The following is a 17963-nucleotide window of genomic DNA, read 5'->3' as shown; positions in this document are numbered from 1 at the left end:
TAGAGGCGGGGTCACAATTATGTTCAGTTAGTTTCTGTTTTCATGGACTTTTAATTAGTTATTTTCAGTCACATGTGTTCCTTTGTTCAGTTTCCCGCCACACTTTTGTCGTCATTATAATTAATTTAATCAGCACAGGTGTTTATTATTATTTCATTCATTCGGCTTGTGCTTAAGTTCCTCCTTTTCCTCTGTTTGAGGTCTGGTCACATTTGTGTTTAGTGCCATTGTTTGAACCATTTTCCTGTGGATTATTATTATTAAAGCGTGTAGAACTTTATTCATCAGTTTTGTCCTCTGCAAAAACATGTGATAGGCAAAGCATATACTAACCTTGGGAATTCAAAATTTAGCTTGGAAGGGGTAGAGATAAAGTTGGGTTGGTTGTAAAAAAAAAAAATGTTGATTGTTATGTATTCTGTAATTTATCCTTTACCTTCAGAGTTTGACATGTATATGAATAGACTTCCAAGTCAAGGATAACAAATAAAGGATTCAGGCAGAGGTTTAATGTGTTTCACTTGTATGTTTGACTTGTGATGTGCTTCTTCCCTTTGTTCTTTGCTATTTATTCGTTTTGAATAATCCCTGTAATGCCAAAAATTGCACACACACACACACACACAAAAAAAAAAAAAACATTCGAAGATCATACCGACCCAAACCAATTTTTATATGTAATAAATTGTGTATATACATATATATTTCAGCTGGACTTCAGAAAATGTCAAAATGACCTACGGAAAGAAACTACCATGATACTCATCATATTTGTAAAAAAAAAGTGATATTAAATTAAATATATTAGTCAATTTTGAAAAATATGTCTGAAAACATTTCGTAAGAAGTGATTAAGACACATACACTCATGTATTCAATGTGTGTGCTTTTTTTTAAATGACCTTTTACTTGATGGTTACACCACTTGATATTTGTATTAGTTGTTCATTCTAAATTAAACTGATTTATCCTTAATTTATCCTGCATCCTTCATTTTCCTTTTGTCACCCATGAATGTTTGTCTATTAAAATTATTTTATTTAATTATTTTATTTTATCTAAAATATTTAAAAAGTTTTAGTTTTTGTCATGTTAATCATATAAAGAGGAGACTGAACAATGGATTTAGGAAATGGGCAGGACGCAAGCAACATCAAATTAAAGATTTTTGTTAACATGCCATGTCAGAGATAAAGAAATGGGGAGGTGAATAAAAGATCAGTGAGTCTCAAGAACACACACAAACAAACCTACACACACCTCTGACCTTCAATCAATGTAAATACTGCTTAATTGTCCCCTTGGGCTGCTGTGCTGGTGCAGTAATAATGGCTGTCTGTAATTACTCTATATTCAGGGGCAGGCGAAAGGCAGAGCTCTCGCAGGGCCTAACAGCACTAATACAAACACACTAAGTGGCTGAATTACTGTAATTTAGTAATTACAGTAAAACTGCAGCCACACACATACAGATAGATGGGAATGGAGAGGTGAATAATAAGCACTCAAACCTACACACACATTCTCAGTAGGGTTGAGAGTAGCAGTGTTCCTACGTTTCTTGGTAGATAGGCTACTACATAAGCTACTAATGAAATTATGTGTAACACAGATCTACAATACTTAAATATATCCTGCTTATGCAATACATTATACCTATCTTAAGATTAACTATATCTGACAGAGATTCCTGTCTAACTAATGAATGTCAACTAAACCATTTGTATTTATTTTATCTAGAAATATGCCATGACTTTTGGTGGTTAGGACGGTTTTTACAAATGGTGAAATTATAAACAAAAGGGATAGTTTCCAGCTTTTTCCAGCATATAATGAAAATATGGTCTGTTTCACACAAGAAGTCACAGTTTTTGTCATTTGTGGAGTATTACAGTCACAGCTGTAACTTTGTGGTTTATTGTGTATCTGTATTATATACGTGTTTATTGTGCATTGTGAGAAGATGTTTTTTGTGTACATGTATATTATGTAAATGTTTATTGTGTATTTTGAGAAGATGTTTATTGTGTACCTGTATTTTGTTCATGTCTAAGAACAGCCTCCGGAGCCCTTTGAGAGGGTGCAGGTGGTTCAGTTCACGAATGCGATTCTCTGCCAGGTGCAAATCCAGCAGAACTCCCTGTTCACTGAATGAGTTCTCACTCAAAGATTTAATTCGATTTCGATCCAGAACCAACTCACGTAGTCTTCGCAAACCATCCAATCCATCCACCTGACTGATATCATTCCCTTAGAGAAAGAGAGAAGATTCATACATAGATATAAAGAATACACATACCCTACCGTTCCGAAGTTTGGAGACGGTAATATTAAGTCTCCTATGCTTACCAAGGCTGCATTTATTTGATAAAAAAACACAGTAAAACGGTATATTGTGAAATATTATCACAATTTAACATTTCTATTTTAACTTTACAGTCTTTACTTTGTCAGTTTATACAGACAGACAGACAGACAGACAGACAGATAGATAGACAGACAGACAGACAGATAGATAGACAGATACCTTGTAGGAACAGTGCTCTGAGGTTAGTCAGTCGGCTGATCTGAAGATTGATCAGGTTGGATATGCCATTATGACCTAAATGCAAAACCTCTAAACTGGACATCAGAGGCTCCAGATTATCACCAGTTAATCCCTCCCTACAGACACAGAGAAGGAAGAAAGGAGTGAGACATTTCAAAAGGAAGTGAGAAAACTTAGTGTAGAAGTGTGTGTTGTTGAGAAAAGTACAGCAGCTACACACTGCATCAATATGGTATGTAGTCAGAGGCCCATTACCGTGTCCCCTCAGATTTTTGTGTCAAATGGATATTGAATGCAGCTTCCAAAAGACAAAAATTGATACAATCAGGGGTGGTTCTAGACCGTTTTTAGTTTTGCTTGGTTACTGTTACCATTACTGTTTGTCATCTCAACCCACCCTAAAACTATAATCACCTATCTGAAAGATTGGGCCAGTATTGCTTCAAGAAAGTTTACAATTTTCACATGTTTTTAAGACTTATCAGTTTGAACATTCAAGTGATTTAAGCCATTCAAGCGCAAGACGCCTTGAAAGTAACTTCATTGGGTACTCGCGTGCTGTTATAGATCGTTTCTCTCACAGAAAGACAGCATGAATGAGACTGGATGAATTTAGCTACACGTTTCACTGCTGTCTGAGAATCTTTTATTAAATGTAATTGTGACGCTCTCTAGTGGTTAGACAAGAAACTACTGTATATAACCCTAATGGATTACGATGGAGTGATGTTGTGTGTGTGTACCTGCTGGGCCTGCTGTTCTGCTGCCCATATCCACTGGAACTGACTTTATGATGGAGAATCTGCTTGTTGCTCATGTAACTCTGAACTTTTTGACGTGGCAGAATTGACTCAATGTGGTTATAGTTCAGAGATAACACCTGCAGAGACCACATACACAAACATATCAACATGCATGTATATGTACATAGATGCACAGTGTCTGTTAGTATATAATGTTATTATACTATACTAGATGAAGACAGACATAAGTGTAGTAATCTCTGTCCTAAACACAAACATACCTTAATGTTGGGCAGGAAGATCAGACCGCTGAATGAGGTGAGGTTATTGCTGTCTAGATTAATACTGCGTAAATTAATGAACAAATCAGCGGGAATGAGATCCACCATCCTAAAACACACAGAAAAACAGAAAAGAGTGAACCCAAAAAATCCATTTAAGTTTTGTTATGTTGGTGTAATTCTGACTGAAGCATTATAGTGAGAGTTGAAGTGAACCTGACTGAGCTGGACTGCAGGTTGAGCTCTGACAGTTCCCTGTAGTTAGTATGGCCCAGCTTCTCGGCCACCATATCTGCATTGAGTCGCCCTTCAAACACGTCTTTAGCAGTTTCTGATTCACACGTTTCCTACACAGACGGACACGTTTGCATTTAAAAAACTTACACTACCGCTTAAAAGTTTGGGGTCAATATTCAAAATTCAGCTTTGCCATCACAGGAATAAATTACACTATAAATGTATTAATTGTAGTAATATTACACAATGTTACTGTTTTATTGTATTTTTGCTCAAATAAATGTCATTGCTCATATCAGTCTCTGTCCCTTTTAACTTTCATTGTATGGAAAAGAGCAGCTCAGACATTCTGCAAAATGTTTCATTTAGAAAATCACATGAGTTTGGACTAAGATGAGATGGTTGACAGTAAATGATGACAGAATGTTCTTTTTTTTGGAGTGAACTGTTCCTTTAAAGCATTTAAAGTGTACATACTTATGAAAACAAACTCTATACATACAGAAGCATCATATATATTTACCACGGCTACTCCATCCAGGGCTTTGAGTGATGGCAGATGGAAAACCATGTATATCCGGTAGTTCTCCAGTTTGCTCACTAGGGGATTCCCGTACAGATCCAGAATAATTAAACTAGACAGTGCCTGAAAGAAACAGACATTGCATCACCACCACACTTTCACTCTATTCCCTTCAGCATTCCCCCACCTACAGCACATCACACTGTTGATAGATTCTCATCACCAGGTGTTTTGAATGAAGGCTTTGAAAAATTCATTAATTGCACAAAATGATATTCAAATCTCCTGACCTTTAAGTGGTATATGTCTCGGGTGGTGCTGATGTCATTGTTGCCGACATACAGCTCGAATAAGGATCGTGACCTTTGGAGTCCATTTAGAGAAGAGATGATGTTGTTCTCAACAGACAGGAAGTGAAGGTTGGGTAGCCGGTCTAACACATCCCCGTCTAAACACTGTAGGTGGTTGCAGTTAATGCTCAGACGTGTCAGACGATGCATTGCAGACAAACCTGCAAACACACAAGAGCAGCTATGAACACAGAAAAAAAAAGAAAAAAAGAGTATGGTGAAGTAATTAAGGTTATATTACACAGCTTTGTCCCTGGTATTATATACAAAAATTATACAGTAAAAGACAGAGAGAGAGAGAGAGAGAGAGAGCAGTACCTTCAAGTCTACTGATACTGTTGTTGTTAAGGGAAAGTTCCTCCAGTAGTAGGCAGTGTTCCAATCCCTCAATTCGGGTTAATTCATTATTGTCAAAAGAAGCCCAGCGTAGATTCACCAGCCGGTCTAAATTACTGATCCGGGTCAACCGCTGACCATCAAGATTCAGCGCTGTGATCTGATGCCAAAGGGCAAAAAGTTAAAGTGATGGTTCGCCCAAAAATTCTGTCATCATTTACTCACCCTCATGTCATCTTGAACCCATATGACTTTCTTTCTTCTGCTGAACAAAAAGTAAGATGTCTAGAGTGCTAATTTTTTACATAATGGAAATAAATGGGAAGTGGGGCTTTTTAGCACCAAAAATTAAAAAAGGAAGAAAAAAAAACACAAAAGTAGTGAATTGAACAAAGTCGTACAGGGTTTGGAATGATATGTGGGTGGGTAAATGTGACAGAATTTCAGTTTTGGTTGAATTAACCCTTTTAAAAGTGTGTATGTGAGAGAGAGGATGAGAGAATCTGAGTTTATATGTCATACTTTGGAGGTCCAGCCTGACTCAAGCTCTTGCGAGAGTTTCCATGGAGACGGGTTGATCTGTGTGAGCAGGTGTGCTGTAGAGAGCAAACTCAGACTGCGGGGACGTTCACTGTCAGTCCGAGAGTGGGTCATCAGAGATGCCTGCTCACACACACACGTTCCAGAACAAATGTGGACACAGATTTTAACATTAAGTATAATGTCCAGTATATACATACTTGGTTGATTCTAGATCGGGCAAGCACTTGTACAGCAGTAGCCGCTTCTTCCTCCGTCACTAAAACATCATCCAAATGAGTGAGAGTCTTTAGCCGGCCGAGAACCACCATACGCACACACTCATTCTGCAACACATAAGTGATTTATATTCACATTTAAATGTAAAACATAAATTAAATATTCATACCATGTCAGCAGGACCAACTTGGTTGGTGATTACAATGGTGAATTGTGGGTGTGTATCCCATTCAAATGTTTTTATGTTTTTGAAAGATGTCTATTATGCTCACCAAGGCTGCAGAATGAACAATAATATTGTGAAATATGGTTAAAAGGTAAAATAACTACTCTATTTTAACATATTTTTAAATGTAGTTTATTCCTGTGAGCCATTACTTCAGTCTTCTGTGTCACATGATCCTTCAGAAATCTAATATGCTGATTTGGTGCTCAAGAAACATTTTTTATTATAATTTTTGTGGAAACTGTGATGATTTTTTTCAGGATTCTTTGATGAATAGAAAGCTCAAACTAACAGCAGTTAACAGCATCTGAAATAGAAATCTTTTGTAACATTATGAATGTCTTTACTGTCACTTTTGATCAGTTTAATACATCCGTGCTGAATAAAAGTATTAATTTTGATGAATTTTTTTTTTTTTAACGGTAGTGTATTTATAGCCTTGGTCAATCTTCATTTGATCTTGATGCTTCACTGTCTAATATGAAGATCACTCATGTAAAGTGACTTATACCCTGTGCCAAGGATTGTGCCGTGTGTCCAGTCGAAGCAGGGCCGGGGCGTGGTTACGCAAAACGTTCATGTCATCTCTGACTCGGGTCAACAGATTCCAGCGAAGATCCAGTTCTATGAGCCGACCAAGTCCACGCAGTCCCTCCAGAGAGGAAATATGGTTAAAACTAACATCCAGAAACTCCAGATTTGGCTAAAGGATTGAGAGAAAGGCAGAGGGACAATGAAAGTCAAAACTCTCTTTGCTTCATATTCTATGAGAGAGAAAAATAGCACTTAATATTATTGATTTCATTGGTTATAACATGAAAAGAGGTTGTTTTTTTATGACAGGTGATTAAAAAATATGGCTTAAGGTATGGTCACATTTACCATTGTTTGGCATATTTTTGCAGGAGAAATTCAGTCATTTCAATAGAAATCCAAGCTATAAGGAATTTCGCATGAGGGCGGAAGATTTGCCATCAATTTCAGTTGATCATTCTGCTTGGTTTAGTGATAAAGTCATGTTTAGAAAAAGCTTATAAATTAATAGGATGATCTCATCACCATGTGTGAAATATCGTTCAGATGAGTGAACTCGTTGAAGCTAAGGGTCAGGTGCTTCAGAGCCGTGAGTCGGGAAATCTCAGGCAGTTTATTCAGACTGTTGCCATGAAGATTCAGCACCTGTATGTCAAAAACAAAAAAATAAGTCAAAAAAATGACTAAACTGTCAGGAACCACCACTGGTCATTGAATGAAGTCTTATGATAGACTTCACTAACTGACCTACTCATGCTACAAACACATGGGTTTATGTGTGTTAGGTATTGTAAATCTCACTGTGATCTGACTGAGGATGTTTGCTCTGGCCACTCTCAGTATAGATTTCTCTTCTAGGCTGAGCATTTTAGGATTTGGCTTCAGGATGGGTTCCATATTTAATGCCTCCTCATCCAGGTCCAGCTCAGCACGGGACACAGATGGAGCATCAGCGGAGGATGTATCAGAACTGGATTGGGAGTCTATAGAGGGCTGGGTTGTGTCCTAGAGAAAGATGCCATAATATAAAGATGGTTTGATTACTGAATAATGCATTCTGAAGAACATAATGGTGGATGTCGTGTCACTGTAACACATATACCTGTGATACGTATTCAAAGTCCACAAGGTACTCTGGCATTACCAATTCACGGTCAAAAATGTACCACAGTCTCTGCTGCTGTCTACAGTCGCAGCTGTCTGGCAGGCTGGAGGGACACAGCACGTCTGATGAACAAAAACACACACATTGCTGCTTTGATCATCGCTGCCCTGAAGACACTTTTCTCTGACAGGTACACACACTCCAACTCACCTGTTTGTGCATTTTGCTTTTGCTGTTTAGAGCTGATACTGAGATAGACAGAGTTTGCTCTGGGGTAATGATCGCAATCTACTGGGAGACCCTCCTTCACTGCAGCACTGCGGCCCAGGAACACTTTAGAAATGATCAACTGACCTACAAACATATAAACATGCACAAAAGCAAACACATTTAAATATCAGTGATATTATTGAGTTATTCATCATGCATGTACACTACCGACCGTTGAAATGTTTGGGGTCAGTACGATTTTTTTTTACAGGAATTAATAATTTTTTCTGCAAGAACATGTTATGTTAACATGTTAAACTGATCAGTTTATAGTGTTACAAAAGATATCAGTTTCATCAAATGCTGTTCTTTTTGAGGTTTATATTCCTCAAAGAATAAAAGAACCAAGTATCATGGTTTCCACAAAAATATTAAGCTGAACAACTGTTTTCAGCATTGATAATAATAAGAAATGTTTATTGAGCACCAAACCAGCATATTAGAATGATTTCTGAAGACTGGAGTAATGATGCTGGAAATTCAGCTTTGCCAACACAGGAATCCATTACATTTTAAAATATATTAAAATAGAAAACAGTTATTTTAAATTGTAATAATATTTGAGGCAGAAGAGACTTCTTTAGAAAACATTTAAAAAATATATTTTTATAGTGTATATAATTTACTATTGAATTATAAATTAATTGTATTGTATAACTTTTGTGCCACTAGAATTTTTTTTCATTGGCCTGACTGGATTGTGTTTGGGACAAGAGCAACCTGCTTGTCCAAATAAGGGATATGGTCATTATTTTTGTATTATTGTTTGGTGCCACTGGTAGTGCAGAAATGAGTGGTTGTAAGTGAATCCAGACCATGTCTGTAGGGAAGAGGGTCTGCAGGGCTTCTTTCCGATGTTGAGCAGCTCTTCCTCTGCATGAATGTCATTCTCAGTCGATCAGACACACTCACACTGTTAGAGAGAGGGACGGCGCTCTCTCTGCCTAATGCCTGAAGGCAAGACACACACATCCATGTTCAAGGTGATGGGTGGGCGCATTTAAAAACAATACAAACATCAGAAACTCATAACCACTTCTCACTGAGCTTTATGGGTTTTGCACCTTATATGCATCAGCAGTTTTAAAACCATTTTCTGGGATTTGTAGTATCTCGTCACTTTCACAGGAATGTTCTGGATCGGGCACGTAGAACAGATACTCCATGCTGCATTTATAGTTCCTGTCACACACACATACACAAATGATAACTCAGATAATGCTAAATAATGATATGTACAGATAATAATATGTACAAATGATAAATACAGATAATCTCTTCCACAGACATTGTGAATCATATCTCATGAAATTAAAATTCAATATGAATATGGATTATTCGGGTTTTTTTATTCATGAATGTAAAAGTAAGACAACATTTTAGGATAATAAAAAAATAATAAATCATACACATGTGTGTGTATATATATATATATATATATATATATATATATATATATATATATATATATATATATATATAAATTGATTTTTTTTATATTCATTCTGAAAATTAGGGACAAATTATTACATGAAAATGGGCTGTGCTTAATTGTGATAACAACCATGTGATTTTGATAAAAACAATGTGACAATGCAAAAAATCTCAATGGCCCTAAAAATATTTGGGCCAAATATCTATACGTGACCTGCACATGTTCTTGATGGATTTTGTGACAGCTGTACACATTTATTATTGATGCATACTGAACTAAAAAATGGCATAGGACAAAGTTCTAATCTGACTAATCTAAACCTCTGGGAGTCTGGGAGTTTTACATGTAAGTCAGACTGCCTCTTCCAATCTAAGTGGGTGTTTTTGGCCAAGATAAGATACAAAGTGGAGGAGACATTAAATTCTAAAAAGTAAATCTGTAAGACTAGCATCTGACTGACTCACTGTGAGAAGGGTGAAGATTCCTGTCTGCAAAGCAGAGACTGCACTTTGTCCTGGAAGCGTTGCCGCAGGGCACGGTTATGAATACGGATAATTTGATTGATCTTAATGCCAGTGATGTGCTGAGGTTTATAATCCCACACACAGAAACGAGATAGCAAAAGATCGTAACAGGACGTGAACCTGAGAGAGGAAGCAGAAAACAGTACAGATCAGTAATCCTGCATGCTGTGTATTTATACAACAGATCTTGTATACAGTACCAAGGTTCGCTGCTGTTTCCTTCCTCAAAGCGAATGTTCCCCACGGTTTCCAGCTCCAACAGCAGGAAGTGCATCATCATCTCCTTTCTATCTGAGGCCACAGCTACATCACGCTGGTGACATGACACTATCCTGAGAAAACAAAACAAAACACAGACAATGCAAAACCTAAAAATAATCATGCACACAGTAATCATACTTGTAGAAAGATGCACACTCACTCCTCCAAACGCCCTTCCCAGAATTTCAGTCGGTCTTTAAGAGCATCCAGCTTGTGCTGCAGTCTCTGCTCGTGACTATGGTCATGATGAAGGTCAGAGGTCAAGTCTTCAGGTTCTTCTGACCTCTTCCCAGCACACTGAACAAGGCACAGCTCACACTCTAGCTGCTCAAAGAGGGTAAGTGTCATTTAGCGCAAATACTCAGCTATAGTTTGGGGACAAATTTGTGCCCAGAAGTTGAATATGGATTTGAGGATGTCTTAATTTAGGAAAAAAAAAATAGTGTTCAGCCCCTGTCTGCATACTGTATATACTCACATTTCTGAGCATGCGTGCTAGCACTCGTATTCTCTCCTCTGGTAGTTGTATCTGGTCTCTCCTCTGCTGCCTGAGCTTGGCTTTGAGATCATCAAACTGTCTTTGTGCATAACGTACCCGCATGGTGTAATACATAATTTTCTTCATGACTGTAGACTGATGCACAATCACACGTTCCCATAATTCTCATCTCTTTGGTCAACCCGAAACAAAAAAAGATACATTTTCAGATGCATAAAATACACATTCTCTTACCTCTGCAAAGTCTTTGAGATGTTTACTGGATATGTCATAGGTGTCCAGGCACTGCAGGTGTGGCATGTGATATATGACATGTATGTAGTAATTATAGAGCAGACACAGCGGGTTTGGAATAGACTGAGGGTCCTTCAGACTCAGGTGTCTCAGTCGTTGCAGCCGAGACAGATGGGTCAGTTCCTATAAGGAAAACAATAATTGTACAAATTTCACATACTATATGTGTTTCTTTCAGGGATCAGGACTATTAATAAAAAATATTTTTGTAAATTAACAACTGACATTCTACAATAAGTGAGTAAACCATATATTTTTTACTTATGTTTAGTTGTTAAAGGGTTAGTTCACCCAAAAATGAAAATTCTGTCAGTAATTACTCACCCTCATGTTGTTCCAACCCCGTAAGACCTTCGTTCATCTTTGGAACACAAATTAAGATATTTTTGATTAAATCTGAGAGCTGGATCACTCCTCCATAGGCTTCTAAAGACGTTATAACTTGCTGTCCCAGAAAATGCATTAAAGACATCGTTAATATAGTCCAAGTGACTACAGTGGCTCAATCTTAAGTTTATAAAGCGACGAGAATACTTTTTGTGCGCAAAAACACACACAAAAATAACGACTTTATTCCACTATTCATTTCCTTCTCTCTGGGCCTCGAGTTTTTTCACGTAGTGTTTTAGCGCAGTGCGTCGGTGTTGCACGTCACCACGTAGGCTCACTATTGGCCGACGCTGGTCATGTGTGTGATGCGTGTGACGTACAACACAGATGCGCTGCGCTAAAACACTACGTGAAAAAACTCGAGGCCCAGAGAGAAGGAAATGAATAGTGGAGTAAAGTCGTTATTTTGGGGTTTTTTTGCGCACAAAAAGTATTCTCGTCGCTTTATAAACTTAAGATTGAGCCACTGTAGTCACTTGGACTATATTAACGATGTCTTTAATGCATTTTCTGGGCCAGCAAGATATAACGTCTTTAGAAGCCTATGGAGGAGTGATCCAGCTCTCAGATTTAATAAAAAATATCTTAATTTGTGTTCCGAAGATGAACGAAGGTCTTACGGGGTTGGAACAACATGAGGGTGAGTAATTACTGACAGAGTTTTCATTTTTGGGTGAACTAACCCTTTAAGCATTACTATTATTACTATTACTATATTACTATTAAGGTATATTTGTTTACACTATGGGCGTAAATGATATCTTTAAGTGTGATCCAACTTGTGATTTTTACCTGGTGGATGATAAATAAGCTGAAAAAACCCTAGAACCTTATGGTGAACGTGTACAACATGTATCAACATCTTTGTTGATCCTGGAAGGAGAGACCTGAGCTGTATTTAGGGACCAGAACGCCTTTTTTGACTTGGGCAAGTAAGAAACCATCTAGCAACCACCCGAACACCTTAGCAATCCGTATAGCAATGTCCTAAATATCCTTCAGAATATCTTTGTAACTGGCAACCACCCAAAACACTGTAGCATCATATTTTGCATGAATGTATAAATGCTGTTTGTTATTCTTATTTTGTTATTAATATTTCTGAAAAATTAGGAAACAACTTTCGCCTACACAAATTAAACATTTTGCTTCATGTTGGACATTAAATGGAAGTGCATTAGTTTCCCATTAGAGAAAAAAGCCTCAAATGAGCCTGAAGACAGTTCACCTGAACAATGAACCCACAGATGAACGGCACAAAAAGCACCATACAAACACTTTTCGGCTTGTGTCATGATTCTGTGTGTGTTAGACAGAAAGAGCTGTGAAGAACCGTCAGACATACAGAGAAGCTTTCAATCACGACTCGCACAAAAAAAAACAAAGGCTCCCATTTAGAGATGCACACCCCGTTCAGACTCCACACCATTTGAAAACCAAATTATTTATATGTTATTGAAAAAGTGCCTCTTTTCCCTCTCGTAAAGGAGAGACAGATGAAAACTGCTTGGGCAGAGATGTCACATTACAATAATGATGTGAACTGAAAAGCAAAAGCTTGAATCTTGTCATTCCTGAAATGATCAGGCCTTTCAAGGGTAGATGAGAAAGTAAGGAGTATGCACAGAAATAACAGTAATCAGATCTATAGTGAGCAGGAGAGGGAGGATGCAATAATGGCCTGCAGGCCTGTAGTAATAACGGTGCGAAGGCCTGGAGGAAATTATTACTCTGTAATCTCCAACACAAACAAACAAAAACCACAAAATGGGCTCTACACAAAGAGCATTCAAAAACCTGATAAGAGAAAACTTATTACAGAAAGTGTGAGTGGTACTTGCCCATGGAAAACTCGCTGCCAGAATGTGTGCTGTTGGATTTATTGCCTATTTTATTGTAAACCATGGAAAAGTCATAAGTTGGATTTCTTGGAAAGATAATAGATACACTTCTCCTCAGCAAGCCACATGATCATAGGTATCATTAATATTTGCAGCAAAACCAAAGTTTATGATTAACCGTGAAACACTAAACTACATTTTCTGAGATTTTAATAGAGTAATGTGTTTAACATCAAAGAAGACAATGTGACTATCCATTCATTTTAATTGTAGGAGAAAACTAGATAATTGTAAGCTTTTTTTTTCATCTTCTTTCATCATCTATTTTCATCTTCTGGGTTTAAATTCGTCTTCTTGTCAATGTCACAGGATGTGATGTTTTCTTGTACCATAGTACATCGATGTCTCATTATTATTGATGAGACTGCATGTTCATTATCCTATGAGAGGATGCATCACTTGCATCCATCAAGCGATTCATAAAGTCACTTTCATGTAACCAAGCAGCTTTCTGTTGGTTAGCATGGTGAATCTTCGTGGGGAATCTGAACATGAGCGAAATCTGGAAACTCCCAATCTTATTCATATTGAAATGATTTTGCCAAGCAACAGAACATGCGACCGCACCTTTAGGGTTAAGGATAATAAAAATGTAAGTATGAGCAATAATAGTAGGGTTGCATGAGTAGCAAAGGTTAACAAATACAATTGATTATGATACAGTTCATTAAAATGGCTGAATTCACTAAAAAGGTTGAATAATGTTATATTTCTCATACCTTGAAGGAACTGATTTTGTTCCCTGAGAGGTTAAGATTTTGGAGATTGATGTTAGGATCCAGGCTATGACCTCAGAGATAAAAAATTTAAATATTAGAGTATTCAGCAACAGATTTTGAATGTCTAAGTGTATTCTACTATTATAGTACTAAAATGAAATGCTACAATTGCCAAAATGTGGTGTTTTACAATGAACCTACCAAGAGTCTCAATAGCATTATCAGCAAGATTCAACTCCTCAAGGTTTACAAGTGAATTCAGTCCCTTTAAATCAAGGTGTAAAACACAAATATTATACTTTGAAATTCTATTTACAGTATCTCCAAACATAAACATAGGCTACCTGTATGTCAGAGATCTGGTTTTTATTAAGCCACAGAACACGAAGGTCAACCAACATCTCTAGATTTGTGATCTGCTTGATGTTGTTGTCATACAGAAATAACTTCAGCAGATGCACACAGTTATGTAGGCCTGAGATTTCCTACAACACACAAACAATAACAGATAAGTCAAATTAAACGTATTTGCTCATTTTCATATTAATTAGAGTAAATCAAGCAAATAAAGCATAGTATGAAATTAACCATGTTGACAAAATTGCATAAAAAGCCAAAAAACATTTTGTGATCACACTGAAATCCAAATGACACACCATAAAACATTTCCAGAAATATTATTACAATATTCCAAATATTTTCAGTAACTTACAGTGAGTTTGCACTCCACTACCCATAATTCTCTGAGGAGTGGACAAAACTCCAGGTCCTGGATTGAGCTGATGCTTTGGCCGACAATAGTGAGTCTGGACAGTCTGGGGAAGAGAGAGAGTCCCACCATGCGCGGGAACCCAGAGAAAAACATCTCCAGAACCGTTTCACCACTCCCCTCCTGACAGACCCTCTCATGGCAGAGTCCATTAGACACACACTGAGGAAATAAACAGAGAACAAACCCGGATAAAACCTCAGCGCAGGCCAGCACATGTGGCTTAGATTAGAAAACAAAACCTTGAGAGCGAATTGCACATGAAGTTCCTACAGTAGAAGCTAATATTGATTAATCAAACTTTAGACAACCTACTAAATGCAAGTAAATTAAGCATCATACTTAATAAAAAATACAACTCACCAGCTCTTTTATAATGTCTTCATCTCCAGTTAGACTCTGCTTTTCATTCTGTGTCATGATCTCCTTAAAAACAGTATTTTTCATTCAACAAATGTAAAAATATACTCAGTAATTCTTTATTGAACATTACTAAAATTGTATTTATTAAACAGTATGACAAAACGAATCTGCAGTTCTATTTGAAGAGTGCGAAGTTGATACAGTTTCAAACGCCTACAATGTTGCAAAAACCTTTTAATTATAGGCTATATTATGAAAATAAAAATTCTCGCACAATATCTCACACAAAAATAGACATTCTTATTTATTTATTAATTTTTACTAATGGTATAAATGCATATTCATACTAGAAAATCCTCACCTGTTTGCGTATGTCCGGCTGTATAACTTACTAGTCCAGACAGGGACCGGCAGATGAAATGACCAAGTCAAATTCCTTCACACTCCATGATTTAGAACTACAAATCCAACAGATCGGTTAACCCTCTTTCCACCATAAAGTTTAACAGCTGCATGATGCCGGTCAATTGTAAACATACCTTTCAACAGTGAGGACATATCAACTCTCCAGTATCGAGCCGCACTTGTAGTGATTTTTCTTTTTATGTTGGTCACTGCAATGTTTACATCAGGCCGTTGCTAAGGAAGCGTGGCTCGCCGGTGCTAAGGAAGCCCTGCTGGAATATGAATATGTTGCTGTCCTCCATATGGCTGTCCTCCAGCAGACGGTGCTAAAACACCGGATCATCCACCCGTTCATTCACACGGTATAACCCTGTACAACCGGCTCACTGTGGAATACTCTCTGTTTTAGCCAACTATGACAGTAAAACTACATCAAATGAGAAAGCGTTGCAGGGCCATTTTTGGAACGAGGTTTAAATGCGACGCTTCTTGTGGTATGGTGATGAATTAATCCGTGTTTCAAATTTTATTTGGAATTTCACTAAATTAAATCCTTTGTAATTACACTTTACAAATTAGTTATGCAAAAATAAAATCTCAATAGCAAAGAAGGAAAATAAATAGCATCCTAATACCAATCTACAGTCTTTACCAAAAAAAATAAAATAAAAATAAATCTCTCATCTCTCCCACCCCAAATCCTCAGAGCCATATCTATGCGTAAGACTCGTCACCTCGTCACTCGAGTAGCCTAGCATATTATATAAAAGGCAAACTAATCATTACAATTCCGAAGAAAATAAATAAAAGGGGACCATTTTTTCCCATATAAAATACATTTGTTCTTTAGGATGTCTTCCTAGAATTCATTCAAAATCAATTTCATTCAAACCAATTTTGTCCGTTCAATGCAAAATAAATAAACAAATAAATAAAGAAATTAATAAATAAATTAGCTAATGGCTAATCAACATAATTAAGAACACATTTTTTTAGGAAAACTCATTTCAGCAACAATAACCAGGAAAAATGTCATGTTTATTAATAATTTTATGAATAGCTGAATGAATTCTTTGTCATTGCGTTGACGTCCATTTAAAAAGCTTAAATGTTGCGTGCGTCTTATGTGTAGCATGAACCACGCCCTTGGTGTGGAGGCGCGCGCACACGGACTGTCCTCTAACCGGAATGTCGCTTTCGTTCTCCGTCCTAAATCCGTGCCAACCGCGAGCCGCACAGATACAGTGACGTCAGCTCCGAGACACTGAACCAAACACATCAAGCCCACTGGCTCCGCTGCTGCGAGACGGGAAGCATCGGTCAGGATCGGCCATATTTAGCGTCACATCTTTCAATCCCTTCTGCGATCTCACAGAATCGTTCTCGCTTCGGAACAAACTCTCTGCGTGAGATAACTTGCAAGCATGTCCGCCAATTCGAGCGAGGGGCCGGGTTTGGATGGGAAATGGTTCGAGGAGGAGGAGGAGAAGAACGGAATGTTTGGGAGCGCAGGGCCCCGCTTCGACGAGATGCGGGACGATTTGCTCGCGCCCAAGCAACAATTCCATCCCTTTGAAGGAAGCGGCGTTGCCATGGAAACTGCATCTACAGGTAAATTTGGGCTTTGTATAATTTCGCTTTGTGTGGTTTAGCGGCGACACCCGCATTTTGTAGTGCCGGGTAGAAAAGAAAAGAAGAAGCAGATGAAGACGACGACGATGATGATGAATTGGAGATGAAGAGAGAGAGAGACAGGCCAGGCCATGGGTGTGACAGCGCCTGGATGTCTCTGCGTACACAGACTCGCTGTGTGTGCTCTAGGCAACTGTGGTAGTTCAAACAACATGATCAAACAAACGACACACACAATAAAACAAACAAAAACATTCTTATGCTGCTCTCTAATGGTTTTTAGAATTGCGCAATGATGATGAAAGAACTCTCAGAATGAGGATGATGCGTGTTCATAAAGCCACAATAATGTAATCATCATTTCTTTGTCTTTGTTCTCATCCTGTCTCACTGCCCTTTTTCTCCTCAGCCTGTCTAAATCGCAGGGTAGCCTATGCTATGGCTCAATAATTGGGCTTTGTCCACCCCTCTAATAGACCTCGAGCTCAGCAGGACTATAAAAACTTATTTCAATATGAAGTACTGACAACACAGTCTGACCCAACCCGAATGTAACTCATTTACAAGCTGGTGATTTCGTATGAATTATTACAAGAAACGTAAGCTTGAAGATCTTAAGAATTCATACGAATTAACCTTAAGATATAATAGTTAGCTTCGAATTGCCATGAGAGTGTGTTGTCATACCTGCTGATTCAACCTTGTGCATCAAACTTTTGAAAAACACATTTGAATTCAATTTAATATTAGTATTTTATTCTGTATTCTGGTCAGTTAGCCTACATTATGTCTGGTTTGTTGAGTCTGGCCTTAAAGTGCACTTAGTAGTTTCTTTCCATTAAAAAGTCTTACAGAGAAA

At 37.6% G+C, this 17963-nt stretch overlaps 2 protein-coding genes across 2 annotated transcripts in view; one reads left to right on the top strand and one right to left on the bottom strand.

Moving 5' to 3' along the window:
* The window catches only part of lrrc9 (leucine rich repeat containing 9), an 18262-nt gene extending 3136 nt beyond the window's left edge, over window positions 1–15126 (bottom strand). Inside the window, exons 1-27 of the mRNA XM_084093733.1 lie at window positions 15068–15126; window positions 14648–14866; window positions 14280–14420; window positions 14137–14200; window positions 13936–14006; window positions 10866–11048; window positions 10611–10766; window positions 10293–10456; window positions 10072–10203; window positions 9812–9991; window positions 8977–9094; window positions 8728–8863; window positions 7853–7996; window positions 7640–7764; window positions 7339–7542; window positions 7063–7182; window positions 6515–6706; window positions 5759–5884; window positions 5541–5681; window positions 5001–5178; window positions 4623–4843; window positions 4333–4455; window positions 3789–3919; window positions 3573–3681; window positions 3292–3428; window positions 2528–2664; window positions 2033–2250 (exon numbers count right to left, since the gene is read on the bottom strand). Of these exons, the coding sequence (XP_083949859.1) occupies window positions 2033–2250; window positions 2528–2664; window positions 3292–3428; window positions 3573–3681; window positions 3789–3919; window positions 4333–4455; window positions 4623–4843; window positions 5001–5178; window positions 5541–5681; window positions 5759–5884; window positions 6515–6706; window positions 7063–7182; window positions 7339–7542; window positions 7640–7764; window positions 7853–7996; window positions 8728–8863; window positions 8977–9094; window positions 9812–9991; window positions 10072–10203; window positions 10293–10456; window positions 10611–10766; window positions 10866–11048; window positions 13936–14006; window positions 14137–14200; window positions 14280–14420; window positions 14648–14866; window positions 15068–15124 (3927 nt within the window). The 5' untranslated portion in view covers window positions 15125–15126. The remainder of the gene's footprint in view (window positions 1–2032; window positions 2251–2527; window positions 2665–3291; window positions 3429–3572; window positions 3682–3788; window positions 3920–4332; window positions 4456–4622; window positions 4844–5000; window positions 5179–5540; window positions 5682–5758; window positions 5885–6514; window positions 6707–7062; window positions 7183–7338; window positions 7543–7639; window positions 7765–7852; window positions 7997–8727; window positions 8864–8976; window positions 9095–9811; window positions 9992–10071; window positions 10204–10292; window positions 10457–10610; window positions 10767–10865; window positions 11049–13935; window positions 14007–14136; window positions 14201–14279; window positions 14421–14647; window positions 14867–15067) is intronic.
* Window positions 15127–16553: 1427 nt separating this feature from the next.
* rtn1a (reticulon 1a) overlaps window positions 16554–17963 on the top strand; it is a 31091-nt gene continuing 29681 nt past the window's right edge. Inside the window, exon 1 of the mRNA XM_084092314.1 lies at window positions 16554–17083. Within this exon, the coding sequence (XP_083948440.1) occupies window positions 16897–17083 (187 nt within the window). The 5' untranslated portion in view covers window positions 16554–16896. The remainder of the gene's footprint in view (window positions 17084–17963) is intronic.

The sequence above is a fragment of the Abramis brama genome (genome assembly GCF_963993115.1).
Source record: "Abramis brama genome assembly, chromosome: 19".
NCBI classification, from domain to species: Eukaryota; Metazoa; Chordata; class Actinopteri; order Cypriniformes; family Leuciscidae; genus Abramis; species Abramis brama.
This window is presented reverse-complemented; position numbering and strand designations above follow the sequence as displayed.